The sequence below is a fragment of the Misgurnus anguillicaudatus genome, chromosome 8 (assembly GCF_027580225.2).
Source record: "Misgurnus anguillicaudatus chromosome 8, ASM2758022v2, whole genome shotgun sequence".
Classification (NCBI taxonomy): domain Eukaryota; kingdom Metazoa; phylum Chordata; class Actinopteri; order Cypriniformes; family Cobitidae; genus Misgurnus; species Misgurnus anguillicaudatus.
In genome coordinates this window covers 28,775,806-28,797,291 of record NC_073344.2, presented here as the reverse complement: position 1 = coordinate 28,797,291, position 21,486 = coordinate 28,775,806, and the positions used below count along the sequence as shown (strand labels likewise).

Below are 21,486 nucleotides of genomic sequence, written 5' to 3'. Positions count from 1 at the left end.
TATTGCTCGCGTCGCCGCCTGGTGGTTAAAAAAATAGTGCAACGGCGAGCGCGTTAACTATAAACGCCACTTCCGTTTGGTGAGACGCGCGCGCGATCCGCGGAGGCTTGCGTTGCGGACCAAAGCGCGAGTATAACCAGCCCTTAATGCGCGCGTCTTGGTCTCCTTCTACCACTAAATCCAGCGCGCCGCGTCATGAGCAGCTGCGCTTCTCTCTGTCTCACGTTCACGCGCTCTCGCCTCTGTCCGCAGTCTGAACATAAACTAAAGTAGTAATCCTTATTTGTTCAGTTTAATGCGTTTCATGTGAGCTGAGGCAAACTTTACTTTTTGTTTAAAATATGACCCGCTGCATATTGGCGTCTCTCTCTCTCACTCTCGTGTACGTGCAGAGAGCTGCGGTCTGTCCGAAGTCAGATCACTAGGTATTAATCCTGTTTATGATATGCATTTCAATGAGTTGTAGCAACACGTCCCTCGTGTTTAATATATGTTTGTGTTTAAAATGTGATCGCGTTCCGCTGGACCGATGCGTTTAAAAAAGGCACCTCATGAGAGCACCACTGCTTGACACGTGTAGTCTTCTTCTGCAACAGCACTAAATAAATGCATTGAATTGTTTGTATGTGCGCGCACGTGTGTGTGCGTGCGCAGATGCATGTTTTTACAGTTATGAAGTAATCATGATAGGGTTTTAATGACGCGCTCGCTTTAATGGCATCAGTTTTAAGAAGGTTGCGGTCATGACGGTGTTACGGTCTTGTTTTTTTTGTCCACCCATCAAGTGACTTGTTATAATGAGTAAAAATTAACAAATAAAAAAAAGAGTAAAGTACTGCCACGCCCCCCGATAATATCGTGTATCGCCGATCTCACAGGCTGACGATAGGACGATCTGAAAATAGGGCATATCGCCCAACACTATTAGCTTGGTTAAGTCGTTTGTAGTTCAGTTTGGGCTATGAAAGCCACTTGTTTATGTTGTTGCTGCTGAAACCATCTATAATCACAAAACTGCAATGGAAACAATTTCGCAAAAGTTTTTTTTTTAGGCAATTCGAAAAAATTATTTATCGCAAAAGTGCAATAAAAGGTCACCTGACGTACATAGGTCACATCATCATTTTTCAAAGACATGTATTATAACTTCCCAAAAAACACCTCAAATGTGATTGCTCACAAGTATAAGAGGCTTTCCTTGCTATTAATGCTTAACATGCCTGCATCTCTTTGATTAAAAATATTGACTAGTGCATCAGCTGTGATCTACGTAAACCTAACGACATCCTTTGCCATGATTTTGGGAACGACTTATCGTGAGAGAAAAAATTGATGGAAACAGCATCATTTTACAAATATCACAAAAGTTTTGCGCAAATCTGCAATGGAAACCAGGCTTTTGAAACTGAACAATGAAAGAAAAACAATGCTGGCTCCATTTTTTGCCCATGAAAGACTCAGTGTATCTCCTTTGGCCTTCAGATCCTCTCGACTCTTTTGATGTCAATGACTGAATTCTCATTTTCAAAGAGCCAGGTTGAAAGCTCATCTATCTCACTGTGATCTTGTCAAAAACTCAGTTTTTGATTTTTATCCTCACCCTGATTCAAACTTTGTACAAAATGGTATGTTTATTTTTATAGTGATTCATCAGCATACAAACACAGTAAAAAATGTTTCCACTATGAGGACTTTCCTTCAGCCCCATCCACAAAATTAACAAACTTCTATGTGGCGTGATAATGCCCAGACTGTTAAAACACATACTAGACCAACATAGCAAAATTAAGAGATTAAAAACTACTAAACTCCTTTCAGACTATCTCAAGGCCTTTTTTCTGTTCTTTTGGGAACTTTTGGGTGAGTTAGAAGTTAGACGGCTGGTTAAACTCCTGTAGGACACGTTGGAGGCTTTTCTATAAGCCGTCAGTCCAGATGCCCCACAATGGAGGACGGTGTTCCCTGGATGCCCGATATGCCCTATGGGCGAATGATCTGCCCTCTATTGCCAAGACTCCGCCCCCTGGGAGTTTGACAGATGATTGACGGTCAGGGCAAATTTTCTGCTATGTTGGCTCTGCCTTCTGTCAGCACTCATTAGCTGAACGCAGATTAAAAGTGCAGAATCACAGACGAGGAAACAAACTGCTCTGTCCTTTTGTCCGCATTTTTAGGGAAATTTCAATGTTCTGCTCAACAAGCTTGAAAAACAGGACAAATTGTACACAGCACACATAAAACTTTTCATTTTTTGTAAAGAAAAATCAAAGTTAAGCATTAAACATGCAAGAAAAGTAAGTCAAACAGGTTTTAATCAAATTAAGGCCAGTAAATGCTGTTCATTTGTTTAGGTGTTTAAACAGGTGACCTCAGTAAAGTATTTCATTAAAGTCTGTCAATTTTACTGACTTGACACTATTACATATTAAATTAATAAATCTTAAACACATCTCCATTAATAATTAGCATTGAAATAAATCATTACAATGAAATACATCATTTTTGATACTCCATTTTAAAAAAAAATAAAGCTAATCTTTTGGCATCGAGTGATTAACAGGGTTCACACACCTTAGTTAACTTCAAATTCAAGGACTAAATGTGGGGACACATTTCAACTGAGAGTAAAGTTACATCGTGTTATCTTTAAAGATACATTGTTACAGTTTCCTTTCGAGGGAACTCGCGCTGCGTCACTGTGGTGACACTTTGGGGACGCCTCCAGGGGTAAGTGTGTCTGAATGTGTATATCAAATTTAACCAATGGTGAGGCTTAACGACAAAGACATGTCGTGACATGACGTGGAAGCTAGGAAGTACATCACTATCTGAAATATTGCCAAAGACGGCGTTACAGGGACGTAGGAAGTATGACAAGAGAGACGCAGCGTCTCGTTCCCTTCTCAGGAAACAAGAGTTACATACGTAACCCGAGACGTTTTCATGTGTCAAACACAACTATGCAAAAAAAGCATTTTGGTATGAATCAACATTCACATACAGAAGATATAAGCATTTTAAGCGAACAGTTAAGCATGTGTGCTTATTAGGCTAGAAATTTGATGATATTATCCTACACTACACAGGGAATAATATGGATTTTTTTCCAGAAAACTTCTTGCGTAAAATAGATTCAAGCAATGACCTGTATCTATGTATGTATATTTTCAACAACTTCCCAGGGCCTTGAATTTCCCCTCCCAGATTCACAATCTTTCAAGGATTTCAAGGACCCGTGGGAACCCTGGATTAATGGTGAAAACAATGGTCAGATTACTAACATAAATGATAAACATACGAAATCATCAGCTCACAAACTCAGAGTCCTTTTATTCAACTCGCATGTAGAAGATAAAATCAGTAGATTTTTTTCAGCACATATCTCTACACCTCTCTCTCTCTTTCTCTGTACACAAAGGTTCAAACAAACACTGTAGCATGCGTGAGCTGACTGACACGATGCCATCAACAGAGAAAACAATAAAGATCTCAGTGTTGCTCCATCACCCTGTTTCCTTAAAGGGCAAACACGACAAAGTGATCAAACACAGTCTCGCTGCTCACTATCTAGGGTCTTAAAAGAGTTTGTCTGCCATCAGAAACCCATCTGTCAAAGAAAGCAACATCTCAAAACCTTCAATCATCTGACACAAAATAAACTCCAGACATTCATACCCTGTGATACTAGCAACCGTACACACTTTAACCCTGTTTACCATGAACACAGGGACTTTGCTTTAACTCCAAACAACTACATGATAAAGAAAGAAACTTTCATCTGAAAGATCAGAGAGCCGGGGTCGTGTTAATCTTCAATCACAAACATACAAATACATTCATGATGCATCAGTTTACAGGTGATATTACTGCACACCTGGAAAGCTTTTAAATATAACATCATCATATTGTGTAAAGCTTTTTATGACAAAATAAGTGTGTTTCCTGGGAATCAAACCCATGGCCTTTTGCACTACTAATGCAATGCCAGGTGAGCTACAGGAATTATCAAATAAATGCTGAGCCCTTAAACAAGACATAAAAACATGTCAAATGAGTTTACTCTAAAGGTCTTTAACTACAACACAAAAACTCTTGATAAAAACATCAAAAGCTGTCAGCTTTCTAAAGATACATCCTGACATTTTTGACAAGAGAATCAATACAATATTTTATAACATAAAGTTTCTCTGTTTTGTCAGGTGTATTAACAGTGTACATGTGAACACAGCATAATTACGTTAATAACATTATACAATTATACAATGTAGTGCTGTTGGTTAGTAGCCTTATATTTCTGGGGTTTAATTGCAATTTAAAAAAATGAATGCATTTTAAACAAAATATCATAAAACTGGGGCCCACCTGGCACCATCTTACGCCCCCCCCCCATGTTTGAGAACCACTGATCTATACAGAGTTAGTCTACACCTAAGTTGGGGAAAGACGATTTGGGATCCCAATTGTACTGACCTGCTTAAGGTCCTCGTGAGCAGGTGTATCAGAGAAGCAGTAATGATGAAACAGGCCCATTTTCTGGCTCAGTAAGCAGTTGACCACATGAGCCCGAGCGTTCTGCCAATGCACCAATCTGCACAGACCCTGATTCAGAGAACCGCCCAGATCCACGGACCAGTTATACGTGTACAGGGTCACCTGTCAAGACACAGCGAGTGTTGAAAGATCATATCGAAGCCCCAAACCTTAAAGCTTCACATCACATTTAACCTAACTGACCTTTTTATTGACAACGTGTATGTATAGAAAGCGCTGACGTGGGGCCACACCCTTCGCAGCCTGGCCTGAGCTCAGCCAATCACTGTGCTCCAAAGCCTCGAATCGCTGCAGACCCTTATGAGCTTTAACAAATGACAGAAAGACTGACGTGAGATGAATCGATAAACAGACACAGAAAGAAATCACAATTATGGATTAGAAAGAATAAGGGGGTGTGTACACCAAGGCGTTTTTCCAAGGCGCAAGAAAAATGTTGTGAAACGCTCACTTTTACTTAGCCGTCCAATCACAGTGAAGGAGGGGCGGGACAAATACCACAATAACCAATCGGCACATCGTACAATGACTGATAAAAACGACGTATCAGAGCAAACAAATCACTAGGCAAGCGGCTACATTTGGTGTACGTCTTGCGTTTTCAGTTGCGGTTAAAGTCTCTGTAAACCGAAAGTCGCAATACAACTTCTGTGTTGTGACGTATTTCAGAGTGAAACAGAATATCACACGAAGAAAATAGTGGGTGTGGCTTGTGTTTTTCACTGTGCTTTGATTTGATATACAAAAGTAGGCGTTTCATTCAGAAATGGAACTGGCAGCAGACTGACAGTTGGAGGGGGCGGAGTTAACAGATGATCCCGCCCAAGCCGTCTAGCTGATGTCATCAGAGAACGATCGCCACAAGAGGGCAGAAGTACATTTTCAGACTTTTATTGAAGTTTAAAGTATTAGTCCATTTTCTCAAACAAAACCCAGATAATCTACTCACCACCACGTCATCCAAAATGTCGATATCTTTCTTTGTTCAGTCGAGAAGAAATTATGTTTTTTGAGGAAAACATTCCAGGATTTTTCAAATTTTAATGGACTTTAATGGACCCCAACACTTAACAGTTTTTTTCAAAGGACTCTAAACGATCCCAAACGAGGCATAAAGGTCTTATCTAGGGAAACAATTGTCATTTTAGAAAGCTAAAAATATGCACTTTTAAACCACAACTTCTCGTCTTCCTGCGGTCCAGTGACGCACCAGCGCGACCTCACGCAATACGTCATCATGTCAAGAGGTCACGGATGATGTATGCGAAACTCCGCCCCAGTGTTTACAAGTCTGGAGAAAGAGGACCGTAATGACATTATTGTATGTCGAATGATACTAATTAATGTCTTTTTGTCAGTTCAGTGTTTAAAATGGTCTGCAAATGTGCATTTCATATATGTAACACGTGACCTTTCCACGGCATTACACGGGTTGCGCAGGACGTTTCGCTAGATAAGACCCTTATGCCTCGTTTGGGATCATTTAGAGTCCTTTGAAACGGCAATTTTAAACTGCATTAAAACTGTTGAGTGTTGGGGTCCATTAATGTCCATTAGGGTAAGAAGAATCCTGAAGTGTTTTCCTCAAAAAACATAATTTCTTCTCGACTGAACAAAGAAAGACATCAACATTTTGACATGGTGGTGAGTAAATTATCTGGATTTTTTTAAAGAAAATGAACTTCATGAGGGCACATAAATGTTTAAAAAAATACTTACACCAATATATTGTTTATAATAAATATTGCAATATTAAATTACTTTTTTTTTACACATTACTAAAAAAAGGAATGGTCACATTTGATATCATTAGGACTTTAAATGCTGTGGTGTACACACCCCCTAAATATTCATTTCAAAGCAACTTATATCATCACTTTTAAATCTATTCAAATCACTTCGCTTCTGAATAATATGATCTCAGAGCACAAAATACATTTAAAATTAAATCATAAACAGGGCTGAAAGAAGCAAATGAAAACAAAGCGGCAGCTTGAATGGCCGTGAGGCTGGACATTTATATCATTTATAGAGCGATTGAGCTCAGCGTACAGAAGATAAACTGCAGATTCTCTCTCTCCCTTTCATTCAAACATTTGTTTATATAGACATATATAAAAACCTAAAGTATAAAATGATGTAAATGAGTGATTCTTCAATTGCAGTTCAAACGTTTAAAAGCTAGATTAAGTGTCACTAAGCAAAAATATCGCTAGTACATATTTTGACTTTCCACACACTGTTATATCTCGTGCACATTTAAATACACATGTAGTCTTTAAGTAAAGTCCTCTGACTGTGACCATGCACACTACAACTGCAAGTATCAAGTGTATTCAATCCCATGCACATGCTAGAAAAACCAGGCTGCACATGCACAGTCTGCGCAGACCCTGTCTATGATGAAATTTATAGCACTCGAATTGTGCGCAAGACATAGCAGAGAGCGGAGACCCAAAGTCTATTTTAGGATTCACAGTATGATTGTGGTGTAGTGATAGTGTGATTTGAAGAGACGGCCGTTCTGTGAGGGGCCGCTCGGGTCCCCATAAGGGGCCAAACTTACGTGTGCACCTATTTAGAACTGGACTGTTCTCGTCATCTGAACTGTCTTCTGTGGGCAAACAGAGATGAGCAAACATAGCTTTGCAAAAGGAAACAACTCTATGTTAATGCTGTATTCACACACGCACACGCACACGCACACACACACACACGCACAAACGTGCACACACAAAACAACTTAAGCAAAGGAATCTACAGTACAAGCTGATAACAGAAGAGCAAGACTCTATACTTAATACTAAACACAAACTCTTAAGGTAAAAAAGCGCTAAAAATTACACATGGAACATAAAACAGAAATAGTTAGCAAGATGAGTTGAATTTGATAAAACAGCTATGAGGCAGCTCATGTAATGAGAGAGGAAAATATGAGATTTATCTGTGCTAATGGTAAGACCCATGGGCTCTGGTAAAGGATGCATTTGGTGCTAGCACAGAGATAGAAAGCAGTTAAAAGCAAGAGCTGTTGACCACAGAATTCAGCATTGACCTTATATTTCTGGCGGTCAGCAAAAAATGAAATCCTTAATGTTTTGCTATTATAAGTTTTGATGAATCTTATTAAAAAAACATCTGGGTAAATGTTTCTTAAAGTGTAGTGGGGCGTACACACTAAACACAATTTAACCATTTTCACGAATAGATTACATAAAAAATTGACGCAAAGACACGAATAGATGCAAACTCATGCAGGGTGATGCAAATAATGCAAATTGGGCACAACGGTTGCTGCGAAAATACGTGCTATTCACCTCAAATGCGCATTCGCACAAGTTGGAAATATTCAACTAAATTCTAAATGTTTTGCTATTATAAGGTTTGATGAATCTTATTAAAAAAATATCTGGGTAAATGTTTCTTAAAGTGTAATGGGGCGTACACACTAAACGAAATTTAACAATTTTCGCGAATAGATTACATAAAAAATCGACGCAGAGACACGAATAGATGCAAACTCATGCAGGGTGATGCAAAAAATGCAAATTTGGCACAACGGTTGCTGCAAAAATACGTGCTATTCACCTCAAATGCGTATTCGCACAAGTTGGAAATATTCAACTCAATTCTAAATGTTTTGCTATTATACGTTTTGATGAATCTTATTAAAAAAATATCTGGGTAAATGTTTCTTAAAGTGTAATGAGGATTACACACTAAACGCAATTTACCCATTTTCGCGAATAGATTACATAAAAAATAGACGCAGAGACATGAATAGATGCAAACTCATGCAGGGTGATGCAAATAATGCAAATTTGGCACAACGGTTGCTGCAAAAATACGCGCTATTCACCTCAAATGCGTAATCGCACAAGTTGAAAATATTCAACTCAATTCTAAATGTTTTGCTATTATACGTTTTGATAAATCTTACTAAAAAATATCTGGGTAAATGTTTCTTAAAGTGTAATGGGGCGTACACACTAAACACAATTTAACCATTTTCGCGAATAGATTACATAAAAAATCGATGCAAAGACACGAATAGATGCAAACTCATGCAGGGTGATGCAAATTTGGCACAACGATTGCTGCAAAAATACGCGCTATTCACCTCGAATGCGTATTCGTACAAGTTGAAAATATTTAACTCAATTCTAAATGTTGCTATTATACGCTTTGATAAATCTTATTAAAAAAATATCTAGGTAAATGTTTCTTAAAGTGTAATGAGGATTACACACTAAACGCAATTTACCCATTTTCGCGAATAGATTACATAAAAAATCGACGCAGAGACACGAATAGATGCAAACTCATGCAGGGTGATGCAAATAATGCAAATTTGGCACAACGGTTGCTGCAAAAATACGCGCTATTCACCTCAAATGCGTAATCGCACAAGTTGAAAATATTCAACTCAATTCTAAATGTTTTGCTATTATACGTTTTGATAAATCTTATTAAAAAAATATCTGGGTAAATGTTTCTTAAAGTGTAATGGGGCGTACACACTAAACACAATTTAACCATTTTCGCGAATAGATTACATAAAAAATCGATGCAAAGACACGAATAGATGCAAACTCATGCAGGGCGATGCAAATAATGCAAATTGGGCACAACGGTTGCTGCGAAAAATACGTGCTATTCACCTCGAATGCGCATTCGCACAAGTTGGAAATATTCAACTCAATTCTAAATGTTTTGCTATTATACGTTTTGATGAATATTATTAAAAAAATATCTGGGTAAATGTTTCTTAAAGTGTAATGGGGCGTACACACTAAACACAATTTAACCATTTTCGCGAATAGATTACATAAAAAATCGACGCGAAGACACGAATAGATGCAAACTCATGCAGGGTGATGCAAATAATGCAAATTTGGCACAACGGTTGCTGCAAAAATACGCGCTATTCACCTCAAATGCGTATTCGGACAAGTTGAAAATATTCAACTCAATTCTAAATGTTGCTATTATACGCTTTGATAAATCTTATTAAAAAAATATCTAGGTAAATGTTTCTTAAAGTGTAATGGGGCGTACACACTAAACGAAATTTAACAATTTTCGCGAATAGATTACATAAAAAAATAGACGCAGAGACATGAATAGATGCAAACTCATGCAGGGTGATGCAAATAATGCAAATTGGCCACAACGGTTGCTGCAAAAATATGCGCTATTCACCTCAAATGCGTATTCGCACAAGTTGAAAATATTCAACTCAATTCTAAATGTTTTGCTATTATACGTTTTAATAAATCTTATTATAAAAATATCTGGGTAAATGTTTCTTAAAGTGTAATGTGGCGTACACACTAAACGCAATTCAACCATTTTCGCAAATAGATTACATAAAAAGTCGACGCAAAGACACGAATAGATGCAAACTCATGCAGGGCGATGCAAATAATGCAAATCTGGCGCAACGGTCGCTGCGAAAATACGTGCTATTCACCTCAAATGCCTTTTTGCACAAGTAGAAAATATTCAACTCAAGTGAAAAATTTGCATGGCACGAAATGAAATCCAGCACGTAATTTTGAGCGAGGAACGCAATGCTTCGTGTTTTTTAATACAAATTTTATTTTTATGTTATGGATCTCAGCAATGCCATTTTAAACCAAACGTGAAGCATCTTGTCCTCTCACGAGGCGATGCGAATGATGCAAATTGGCCGCAGCAATTGCAGCAAAAACATACACTATTTTCCTCAAACGCGTCTTTGCGCAAGTTAAAATATTCAACTCAAGCTAAAAATTTGCATAACACAAAGTTAAATCCCACGATTAATCTAGAGCCAGGAACGCAATGCTTCACGTTTGGTGTGTAGACAGCATAAGATATTTTACATTATGATAATATTTCAAAGGGCCGTTCACACTTTAACTATAAAGATAACTGTAGTATAGTACTATAGTAAAGATACCTACTGAATAATAACCTTACATTATTAATTCGCTCTCGCACCGCAATATTTGGGCAAATGATTACCCTTTAACAGCATTAACTAATATTGTTGATTTCCTTGCGCTAGATACCGGAGATAATATTATGTTATGGATCTCAGCAATGAGCATTTCCACAGTGTCAAGCCTGGAGTATAGTTTGTTTTCTTTGTGAGCGTGGTCAAATGCACAGACTTATGCAGGGTTTATATCAGACGCGGTAAGCGCGAGTGATTTACATGACATTTTCCGCAACGTGTTAACCAATCAGGACCTTGCTATAGTAGTGATGTCGCAGAAGAACCTCCCATGCCATAAATTTCCGCATGAATGTCTCGAATGACTGGAATTTCACGCACACCTTACACGCGTGAATGAAGCGAGTGAACTCAAATGCTCAAGCGTCCAACTACGCGTGAACAGCGCGGTTCTGCCGCCTCTACCGCGGCTGGTGGGAATGCACCATTACAATGCATAGTTTATTTGACTCGTACGTGTACACAGACGTTTGACGCATACGCATTGCGACAATAAAATAAATACATTTGGCTACATTGCCTTGTACGCACAAGCGCAACCTATGCATTCGAATTATGCACGGTTACAACAATCTGGACTATCCACGTACAATGCATACATGATACAAGGAATGATGAAATGAAAATCGAGCAGGACCAAAACATTTTACAGCTGAACTGGTTGCTTTCAAAAAAGGTTTAGCGACGACGTCTCAAGGATGACAGCAACAATGACAGTGTAGTAAGTGTTTCCAACTACGCGTGAATAGCGCGGTTCTGCCGCCTCTACCGTGGCTGGTGGGAATGCACCATTACAATGCATAGTTTATTTGACTCGTACGTGTACACAGAAGTTTAACGCATACGCATTGCGACAAAAAAAAACTACATTGGGCTACATTGTCTTGTACGCACAAGCGCGACCTATGCATATGAATTATGCATGCTTACAACAATCTGGATGATCCATGTACAATGCATACATGGTATGCGGACCCTTGCGTATACGTGAAAATGAAACAATACTTCTAGCTTTATCTGCCATTTTAAATACTTGAGAACTTATATTTGATTGGCTCTTAATGGTTTATCATTCGTCAGTCGGGGAAAAAAAAATTGCTCTGTCAGTGATCTCAACAACATCATTCCTTGTGTCTGTATTGTTTAAAACTATATTTTTATAGTTATCATTATCGTCCAGTGTAAACGGCCCTTAAGACTACAGAAAAATGTCATTACCGAAATGCAAAAAAATTATATATTTTCCATAATTTTACACAACTATTCACTAGGTAAAGTATACCTCTAGCATGGGGAAACAGAAGTGCGAAATAAAAAAATTATATTAAGCATATTAAATTATTACATTAATTAATATTTAAATACATCCAATTCTTTCATTTTCATTTTTTTTCTTTTTGACTTTCCTAAATGTATTAATTGCTGTATTAACTGTGACCTGGACATTTCCCTGTGTTCACCTGAAAGTGCATATCAATTATAATACATTATAAAGGCATTGCATTAAAATAAAGTCTTCTTTATCTTTATCTTGATGATTATTGTAGCCACATCTATAATACATCACAATACTTGCCCCATTAGAGAGTATAATATCATATATTATGATTAATACCCAACTTGTCGCTATACTGCATGTATTACTTGCTAAAATGGCTTTAAAATTACTATCAAAAATATTTAAGTATGATAATGCATTATAAGCATCATTACACGCTGTGCAAAATTTCCTTTTGGTTCAAGACCTATGAAATTATTCTGTAACTGTGTGTGTGTAATGTAAGCCAACATGATAAAATGCTGTCTCACACAAGAGGTACCTTGTTCTGTACTGCAATGCCATTGGCTGAAGTTGCGACCAATGAGAATGAAGCTTCTGGTGGTGGCAGGAGGTTGGCTGATGTGCTGAATGATTGACAGTGGGACATAGATGTCACCCTGAGGACAACTGTCAACACACACGGGGGAACAGCTCATCAAAACTGTATTGGTAAAAACATCTGATTTCGTAGCTAAATTACATTAACGAATACAGAAGCACGTCCTATTTAAACACAAAATCTGGCCGGATGTTTCTGCCACACACCTGGTTCTTTCAAACACTTTGACCGTGGTGTCACTGGCCAGAGAGCTGACCAGATTAACAATCTCTGTGAGGATGGATGGCAGGAGGAAATGATGCGAGACTTCAGCTACACAATACTGGATGGATGGACAACCTGCGAGGGAACAACAGAACATCATACGTTTTGTTATGAAGAGAAGTGAAATTGAACACAGATCTGTGAAGACTCACCCAGTTTGTTCATGAAGGTGACCCAGGGCAGGAACGTATTCTGATAGACCTGGTGAAGAGTGCCTGTATCTCCCTCCTCCAGCCGAGCCACATGCCTCCTGAACAAAGACACAAACTTTACACTCATTCCTATGGATTTATTTGACTATCTGTATATATTGTAATCATTGACCCTGGAGCACAAAACCAGTCGTAAGTTGCACAGGTATATTTGAAGAGTTTGGTTCCAAAACGCGATAAACGCCATTTAAAAAAAAAATCTGATCAGTATTAAAGGAAATTCTTAATTTTACGCAATCCAATATCAGCCGTGTTATTCTGTCATCTTTTCTCCTTTTTTTCCCGAAACGCGATAAACGCCAGTTCTCCTTCTCAGCAGAATGCAATAAATCCACTCCACAAATTACACCGCACCATTTCACGCATTGTAAATAACAATGACGGCGCTTTGAATACACACAGAATCCTAGTTTTCTTCATCTACAAACAAAAACAAAATAATACTTTTGAAGACATTGCTAAACTTGTGGTTGTTTTCTTTGATAAGGAAAAACCGTAAGCCATCAAAATCTAATAATTTATGCGAGAGGCACTCGGGAGACGGAAAAATCCCGACTGTTGCTTGATCCTTACAAGACAGCACCAAGCTTCTGTCATGCTAACACATTGACCCAAGAGGATCTTATGAAAAACTTTCCATTATTTTACTTGAAGTCAATGAAAATCGAGCAGGACCAAAACATTTTACAGCTGAGCTGATTGCTGTCAAAAAAGGTTTAGCGACGACGTCTCAAGGATGACAGCAGCATTGACAGTGTAGTAAGTGTTTTGATTAATGCCATTAATGTTTATTATTTTAATCAGTGTATACCACTAGTCAATTAAATGAATATAACATGGCAAAGATGAATGCACATTTATATATTTATTCAACAGATTTAAAAGCATTTTGTGGAAAAAATAATCAGTTTTTATAATAAATCTTTCAAAATCTACGGAGCCCCTATGGGGACATGGAGAATTTTTTTTTAAAAGTTTAGTTTCGCGTGCACGCATGAAACTATCGCGTTTAGTTTCGCTTGCAAACGTGAAACTTTCGCGCGTGCCTGTGAAAACGAAAGGTTATGTGCACATGCGAAAGTTTCACGTGCATGCGCGATAGTTTCATGTGAGCCCATGAAACTAATCTTTAGATTTTTTACTCCAATGTCACCTTAGGGGCTCAGTAAAAATTATATTATGGATTTTAATTGTTAAGTTTTTATTACCTAAAGATGCTATGTAGAAAATAGTGGTTTTCATCTTGTCACTTTCCTGGTATAGAAAACACATTTTTACCAAAATTAGTCAAAATGGATTTAATGCGTTTTGGAACCAAATTCTTAATTTGTAGAAAAAGCCAAAAATACACTGCATGATTTAAAATGATCGATTTTTCTTTTAGAGCAAAAATCATTAGTATATTACGTAAAGATTATGTTCCATGAAGTCAATTTTCTACCGTAAATATATCAAAACTTTATTTTTGTGAGTGGATGCAGCAAAATCGCAAACAAAATTGGCCAGAAACTCGCTCTTGTTGCTACCCTCTCCCTAAGGATTTCCCATTCAAATTAGTTTTTTATGTATCCCCATTTAGTCCACAAGCTCATAACAGTGGTAAGCTAGTAGAGACCGCTAAAATTAACCTTTTCATTAGTAATATGCATTTATTTCAAATTGTTGCATCTCGGCCAACTATTGTCCTATCCTAACAAAGCATACATCAATGGAAAGCTTTTGAATGTCGTATAAATCTCAAATTTAAAAAAATTACCCTTACGATTGGTTTTGTGGTCCAGGGTCACATATACATTTTATTTCTCAACTGTTTACATTCACTTTACAAGGATAATCACAGAATTTAGAAATAACTTATTCTGTCTATTCAAGGGGAAGAAAATTTGAACTATTTGCGCACCGTCTGAAGCCTTAAGATGTAGCTTTGATGCTGCGTTCACACCAGCTGCGGTAGAGGTGTCAAGTGCGAGTGATTTCAATGTTAAGTCAATGTGAATATGCGTTGACGCGTGTCTGAAGGTCTCGCGGCGGGAATGAGGCGCGTCTACCGCACCACGCTAAACGCGTCTAGTTAACGCGAATGGCGCGAATTGAGTGTTGCCGCGGGAAACGCGTGAGTTGAAAAATGTGAACGTTGGCAGAAAAAACGCAGCACGTTAACCAATCAGGAGCTTGCTCTAGTAGTGACGTGATAAGAGGAAGCGAGTGGAGTCCACTGATCTATATAAATGACTGGATTGCGCATGACGTCACAACTGTGAAGCCACCACGCCGCCATGTTGGTATACCCAAACATTCTATTAAATCAATGGACGCGATCAGATTTTAATGATAAAACATCACTTTACTAGTCTTCGTTTTTATATCTGAAGTTACCCTGTACATTATTACAACACAAACGTCCTAAGCATGTACATAGTTATTTACTGAAAGTTGTACATTTTAGTTTTTAATCAGTTATTATACATTCATCTTCATTACAGTATCAGATCAGCAGACAGACCGCAGCATATTTAGTATTAATGACAAACGTGCTCATTCTGAAATCTAAATAAATAATCATACTTTGTACCGTATGTGCATGCAATAATTTGCTGGTTTTATGTTATCTAAACTTACAAGTTACCTAAACTTATTTAGAGAAATAACGCTGACCGTGTAGCTGAATGTCAAAAAAAACTTTATTTATACCCGTGTCATTAACAGAACGCAGCAGACACACTCACCTTAACGTTTTTTTATAAATCCATTTTCCTGCCCGATTAAAACATAAACATTGCAAATAACACCAGAATTAACAGTTAATTTACGTACACATATCCTAAAAGTAATCTTGCGTGACTGATTTAAAAAATGATTTATGGAAGTCAATGACGCTCTCTGCCGGTTGTGTATACCAAGATGGCGGCTCGAACTCTGCGCTGGCTTCACCTCACGCTGTTACGTTAAGCGTTCTATGCGCAATCCAGTCATTTATATAGATCAGTGGTGGAGTCGCAGAAGCCCCTCCCATCACGCAAATTTCCGCGTGAATGTCTCGATGACTAGAATTTCGCGCGGAAAAAGCGAGTAAACTCAAAATGTTCAAGCTGCAGATGCGAATTTGACGCCTCAAACGTGGCTGGTGTGAACCCACAGTAAGATATTGGTTGCGTGCTTCGGACAGGCGCACACACAAAACTCAAACAGGGCGTGAGTAGTGCATTGAAAATGCTTTCGTGTCTTTTTGCTCTTTAATATTTAAACGCACGCAGATAACAAATATAATGAAGATGCAGAGCTAGCCCGATAGGTAAAGTGACAGTATTGTCAGATGTCCAAATCATTGGTCATGCTGGCCTTGGGCCATCACGTAGTAGGTATTCAGTAGGTCTATAAGTGCAGAATGTACGTGGTCACAGAAGTCTTAAAGGTACAGTAACATCAACTGTAGGGCTGGGTAAAAATATAGATTCTCAGCTTTTTGTCAATCTTCAAAAACTGAAACAATATTAACTCTGGAAATCTCTGAATCGATTCTTTATATGTGTGCTTTACTTTAGATAGTGCTTGTAAGGAGTGCTTGATGGCGCGGGGCAAGTGTGAACGATGCTCAGGACAGTTGACAGAACTGTATCTTCGTCATCAAAGACAAAGTTTATCATTTACACGTGTTTTAGGCCTTGCCAATTTAAATATTTAGGGAAAAAGCAGCTAAACAGATCTTAATGCACTCCTCATGCATTGTTTGAGAAGTCAGAAGCATGCGCCCAGAATAACGCAAGTTTCAGACAGCTTGCAAATACTGGGTTCACTTTAAACGAACATTAATTATTTTAATATGCCACGATTATCCTCAATAACGCAGTCTGTGTAAATGTGAACAATTCAGTAAAAAAATGCTTGTGTGTAACAGTATATTGGATCCGTGCATTACAAGTAGGTCTAAAAGTGAGAGAACATGTCTGCCAAACTAAAATGTGTTCGATACCGGACTGATTTAAAAACCGAATCGAAACCATATACAATATTTAAACTCTGACAGACCTCTGAGCCTGTTCCTGCTCCACAGCCATTGCTTTCTCATGGTTCCACTGTTGCTTCACGTTTTCGGTCTTGTGTCTCCGTCGGCCCACGCGGCTGTCTTCTGCTCGCTCGGGTATGATGTCATCGGTCGTCTTTGGACTGCCAAGCTCAGCAGTTTCTGTTTTACTCTACCAATACCAAAACAAACACATATGCTTATCTTACTGTTCTTAATAATTTTCTTGTAAAGATCATTTAAATATGGCAGACTTAGCATCTCATGACAATGTCCAGCGACATCATTTGCATAATTAAATGGTTAAAAAACAAATGCGTAAAGCTCTTAAGTGCAATCCTTTCTTCAGCATTCACACTTCACCGGTCCCAGAACAAACTGATTCATGCTGACCGTCAATACAGTTTTACAGGCGCTGACAGTCGTAATTAATGAGGGTAATTTGCTGTTAATGAAGACGCCACATGCTGAGCGAGCACATTTAAGACACGCACCAACATCTCCCAGAAGCTACGGCGAGTTGTTTTTCCAGTGGGCGTGGTTGATTCGGGCGTGCTGCTTCCTGTGGTTGTGGTGGAACTGGGGGTGGACATGAAGGTTATGGGGGACGGACTGCTTTTGATCCCGTGGGGACCGCTGGGACGTCGAAAACTCTCCCTCACTTCTCTACCGTCCGACTGAGGAAGACTCAAGGGTACTGTGACAACAACACACAAAAAATGATGCGCATTATATGTTTCAGCTTAGATCTACAATAACAAATCATCATCTAATCCATGTGACAGGTGCATTCAACTCAATCCTAGTTTAAAAAAAAGATTACATTAGAATTTAATGCACCTTTGCAACACTGCAAAATGTTCAGTTTTGCATTGTTGCAAAGTAACTGCACAAAAAACACATTGTAAAACAAACAGACAATATATATATATATATATATATATATATATATATATATATATATATATATATATATATATATATATATATATATATATATATATATATATATATATATATATATATATATAAAATAATAATGCAGCATAATAATAATATAATAATAATAATACAATACATATTAAAATAATTATAATAATATTGTAGCATAATAATAATAATAATAATAGTAATAACAGGAAAAGAAAAACATCAACTCTTTCCCCGCCATTGAAGAAAAAACATTTGCACAAAAAACGTGTTCCTGGTTATTTTTTATGTTAATTTATAATACTGCGATTAACCAATTTATACAAAACTGAGAAAATGATTTTTTTACTAATTTTAAACTCTGTGCATATTTTGATAATTGTTCTGAATCTGATCTCTAACAAAATTCCTTCACAAAAATTATTTCAGCTTTTTGCTAAAAAAATATTTTTTTAAATAAAAATTCCCATATTTAAGAGTGTATAACCAGATGAAAATATATAGATAGGATGAAATGTTTTTTTCCTGGTTTGTTTGTTTAAAAGCAGAGGGTCTGTTCTTTCATTTGATATATTTGTATGTTTATATATTTTTAGAAAAAAAAATTCTGGAAGGCATTTTGTGAAACTTTGTGAAAAGCACAAAAAATGCTGGCGGGCAACTTTTCAAAAAATGGCTGGCGGGGAATGAGATAAAAATATATTTATAAAAAAATTATAAAATACATTCTATTATTTAGTATTACTGAAAATCTTCGAAAAGACATATGTTAATGATACTACACATTTTCTGCCCGGCTTGCATTTGTATTGTTTAACTACTAACATGATTATTTAAAGTATATATTTTAGAGGTGTGAATCTTCACTGGTTCCTCGATTCAATTCGATTCCGATTATTAAGTTAACGATTCGATTCAATTCGATGTTACGATGCATCATGATGCATCACGATGCATTGCATCCTTTTTTTTTATTACTGCACATTGCTACATTTATTTTGATGAATGTAAGAAGTCAGATACAGTATTTGAACTCCTTTGTATTTTGTTTTCTTCAAGAAGTATACTAAAGTATACTACTTAAAGGGCCATTTCACCGATAGGAACATTAATCTTTATGGAAAGTGAGTCATATTTGTAGTCAAAATGTAACATAAATGTAGAATTTTGTGCCTATTTGACAGAGAAAAGACAAAATGTGACTTTAGAGCACATTTGTATGAAAAACTACAACTGCCACTATGCACCACAATGCACAGCTCTGCAAGCCACACCCATTACTCGGAACACGGCTTAGACATGCTATTATGTACATAAATGCCACGTTAGTAAAACAAAGAAAATAGCCACCACCACTGTGTCTGACAGACACCAATCATGATTTACTTTTAAACGTGATGTTACATTGTGGTACACACAATAACACTCTGGCCTGGTGTGTAGCAAAGTCTTATTCAAACAGTAACGTGCGGTTTCAGATGCGCAGTACAAATGTCTTTCCAAGTACTTAAAAAAAGTGTATGCATTTTAAATGTTTATTTAGTTTTACCAATTTTCTTTTTGTCTCTTGTTTACTGTAATTACATTTGTGTTATTATTTGCCTCACTGCTCTCACAATATAGACATATAAAACACCGCTCAGATATGCTATTGTGTACATAAATGCCACGTTAGTATAACAAAGAAAATATAAACACTCACTTTAGTCAGACGTCCGTTTATCCCTGCATCCTGCACACAAACGCGTCCCCTGCATAATATCTCCACAGACGCGCTGCCTCAGCTCTTGGAGCTTGTGCTCGTAAACCGAAACACGTATTTTAAATAAGCCCGCTACCATAAACATTCACAAAACAACCGTCCATATCCTTATCTGATCCAGAAATGTTAAACCGAAAGCAAACGGCGCGAGTCCGTCCAAGCTTATATACTCCGCAGCGCGTCTGCTCGTAAACCGAAACATGTCCGTGAAATAAACGTTCCAAACGCGCGCAAAGTTCCTCTCTTGCATAGAAACCTTCACCAAACAAACGTCCATATCCTTATCTGATGCAGAAATGTTATAAAGAAGCCACACAGCGAGAGAACAGGCAAGCTTCTCTACGCAGCAGAGGCCGATGGTTGCTGCGTCTTCACCGGGCTCCTCTACACAGCCGACGCCCAGGCTCCGGCCTACTCCTCGGGCTTCTGTTCCTACATCTGCCTCAGCTCTTTGCAGTATTGTGGCTCATAAAGGTGCAATGAACAGCGGATTAGAGCATCACGCTTGTAAAATCACCCTCTTCCATGTAATATTGATTAACTTCCACTGTTATTGTAACATGAATTCTGGCTCGCTCCACAACTTCTGTTTAGCTTAGCTTAGCATAAAGATGGCGGCTGGTCGTTTTTTTTTGGGTGGGTGTTGGTATATTTTAGTAAGTCCCACCCACATATCTGTAATTGGTCTGGAGCGTGAGTGGGTCCCACCCATAGCCCCCACCTTGGAAAAATGAGGAATGAGTGTCTGTAGTCTTTCACACTCAATAGAGATACAGGATTTCCTTCTTTCAATGACGCAAAATGACGATTTTTACATCATTGAAAGAAGGAAGTGCCTCACTGAAATCAGTATTTCTCCCCTCTCAGGGGAAACTGAGGGAATGGTGCACGACCATTCAAAAACATGACTGGGGTTCTAACGGTACAAAGCTTAATGCAAATGGGTGAAGTTTCCCTTTAATAGGAAACAAGACAAACTTGTTCTGTAACAGCAAACAACAGCAGCATTTAAAACTAAAACATTAGGAAAAACTAAAAGTGCATAATACTGTCAATTAAAGCATTATCAACACTTGCATTCTTTAGCAGCTCGGGGTGAAAACGGTTAACGTGGTTTCTTAGATTAGTGGTATTGCCTACATATTTTATTTGTGCATGGCAGGCTTTACACTAGAGCTGAAGATCTTTGCCCGAACCCGACGGCTTTATTTCTAACATTTTACACGGGCTCGGGGCGGGCTCGGGCTTCCGCTCCGGCTTTGTGAGGTAAATGAGCAGTCAAGTTCAGTAGCGCAGGACCACGCTGAAGCCATTTATTTAATAATTTTTCTAATCAAAAACATGTAGCCTAATCTTGGTGAGAAAAGGTTTTTCAATGTATAACTAAATATTAATTGAGACTTAAATACATAATTTAGACAAAGGATATAGACTAATGTTGGCAGTAATGGAGAGAAGTGCCGACGCAAATCCCACGGAGCCTTTCTCTTAATTTCGTTATTGCCAAATACCCATCTTAATTCAGAATGTATTATCTTAATTTAATTCGTTAAGAAATAATATTTTTATTGGCCTATTTATAGTGTATTGCATAGGCCTATTTAGAATGAGATGTTACAATGTTACAGATGACTTATTTTATTTCTTTGTTTCAACTTCCAAGTTTGCGTGTAGATTATTAGTAATGAATAAATAATGTTAAAACCTGTGTAAATTTCTCATTCTTGAATCTTTACAAAAGCTGTGTGTGTGCGCACATTTAAATAATGTCGTGCTGTAAACGGGTTCGGGCTTTTAAAAAGCTGTCAATCTAAATGTACGTTCGGGTTCGGGCTGCATTATGTCGGGCTCCGGTCATTTCGGGC

General features: G+C 37.8%; 1 protein-coding gene across 1 annotated transcript in view; it reads right to left on the bottom strand.

Moving 5' to 3' along the window:
- szt2 (SZT2 subunit of KICSTOR complex) overlaps nucleotides 1-21,486 on the bottom strand; it is a 115,091-nt gene that overhangs the window by 35,896 nt on the left and 57,709 nt on the right. Inside the window, exons 53-60 of the mRNA XM_073870658.1 lie at nucleotides 17,424-17,626; nucleotides 16,935-17,101; nucleotides 12,849-12,946; nucleotides 12,639-12,771; nucleotides 12,373-12,500; nucleotides 7,118-7,165; nucleotides 4,735-4,856; nucleotides 4,471-4,653 (exon numbers count right to left, since the gene is read on the bottom strand). Of these exons, the coding sequence (XP_073726759.1) occupies nucleotides 4,471-4,653; nucleotides 4,735-4,856; nucleotides 7,118-7,165; nucleotides 12,373-12,500; nucleotides 12,639-12,771; nucleotides 12,849-12,946; nucleotides 16,935-17,101; nucleotides 17,424-17,626 (1,082 nt within the window). The remainder of the gene's footprint in view (nucleotides 1-4,470; nucleotides 4,654-4,734; nucleotides 4,857-7,117; nucleotides 7,166-12,372; nucleotides 12,501-12,638; nucleotides 12,772-12,848; nucleotides 12,947-16,934; nucleotides 17,102-17,423; nucleotides 17,627-21,486) is intronic.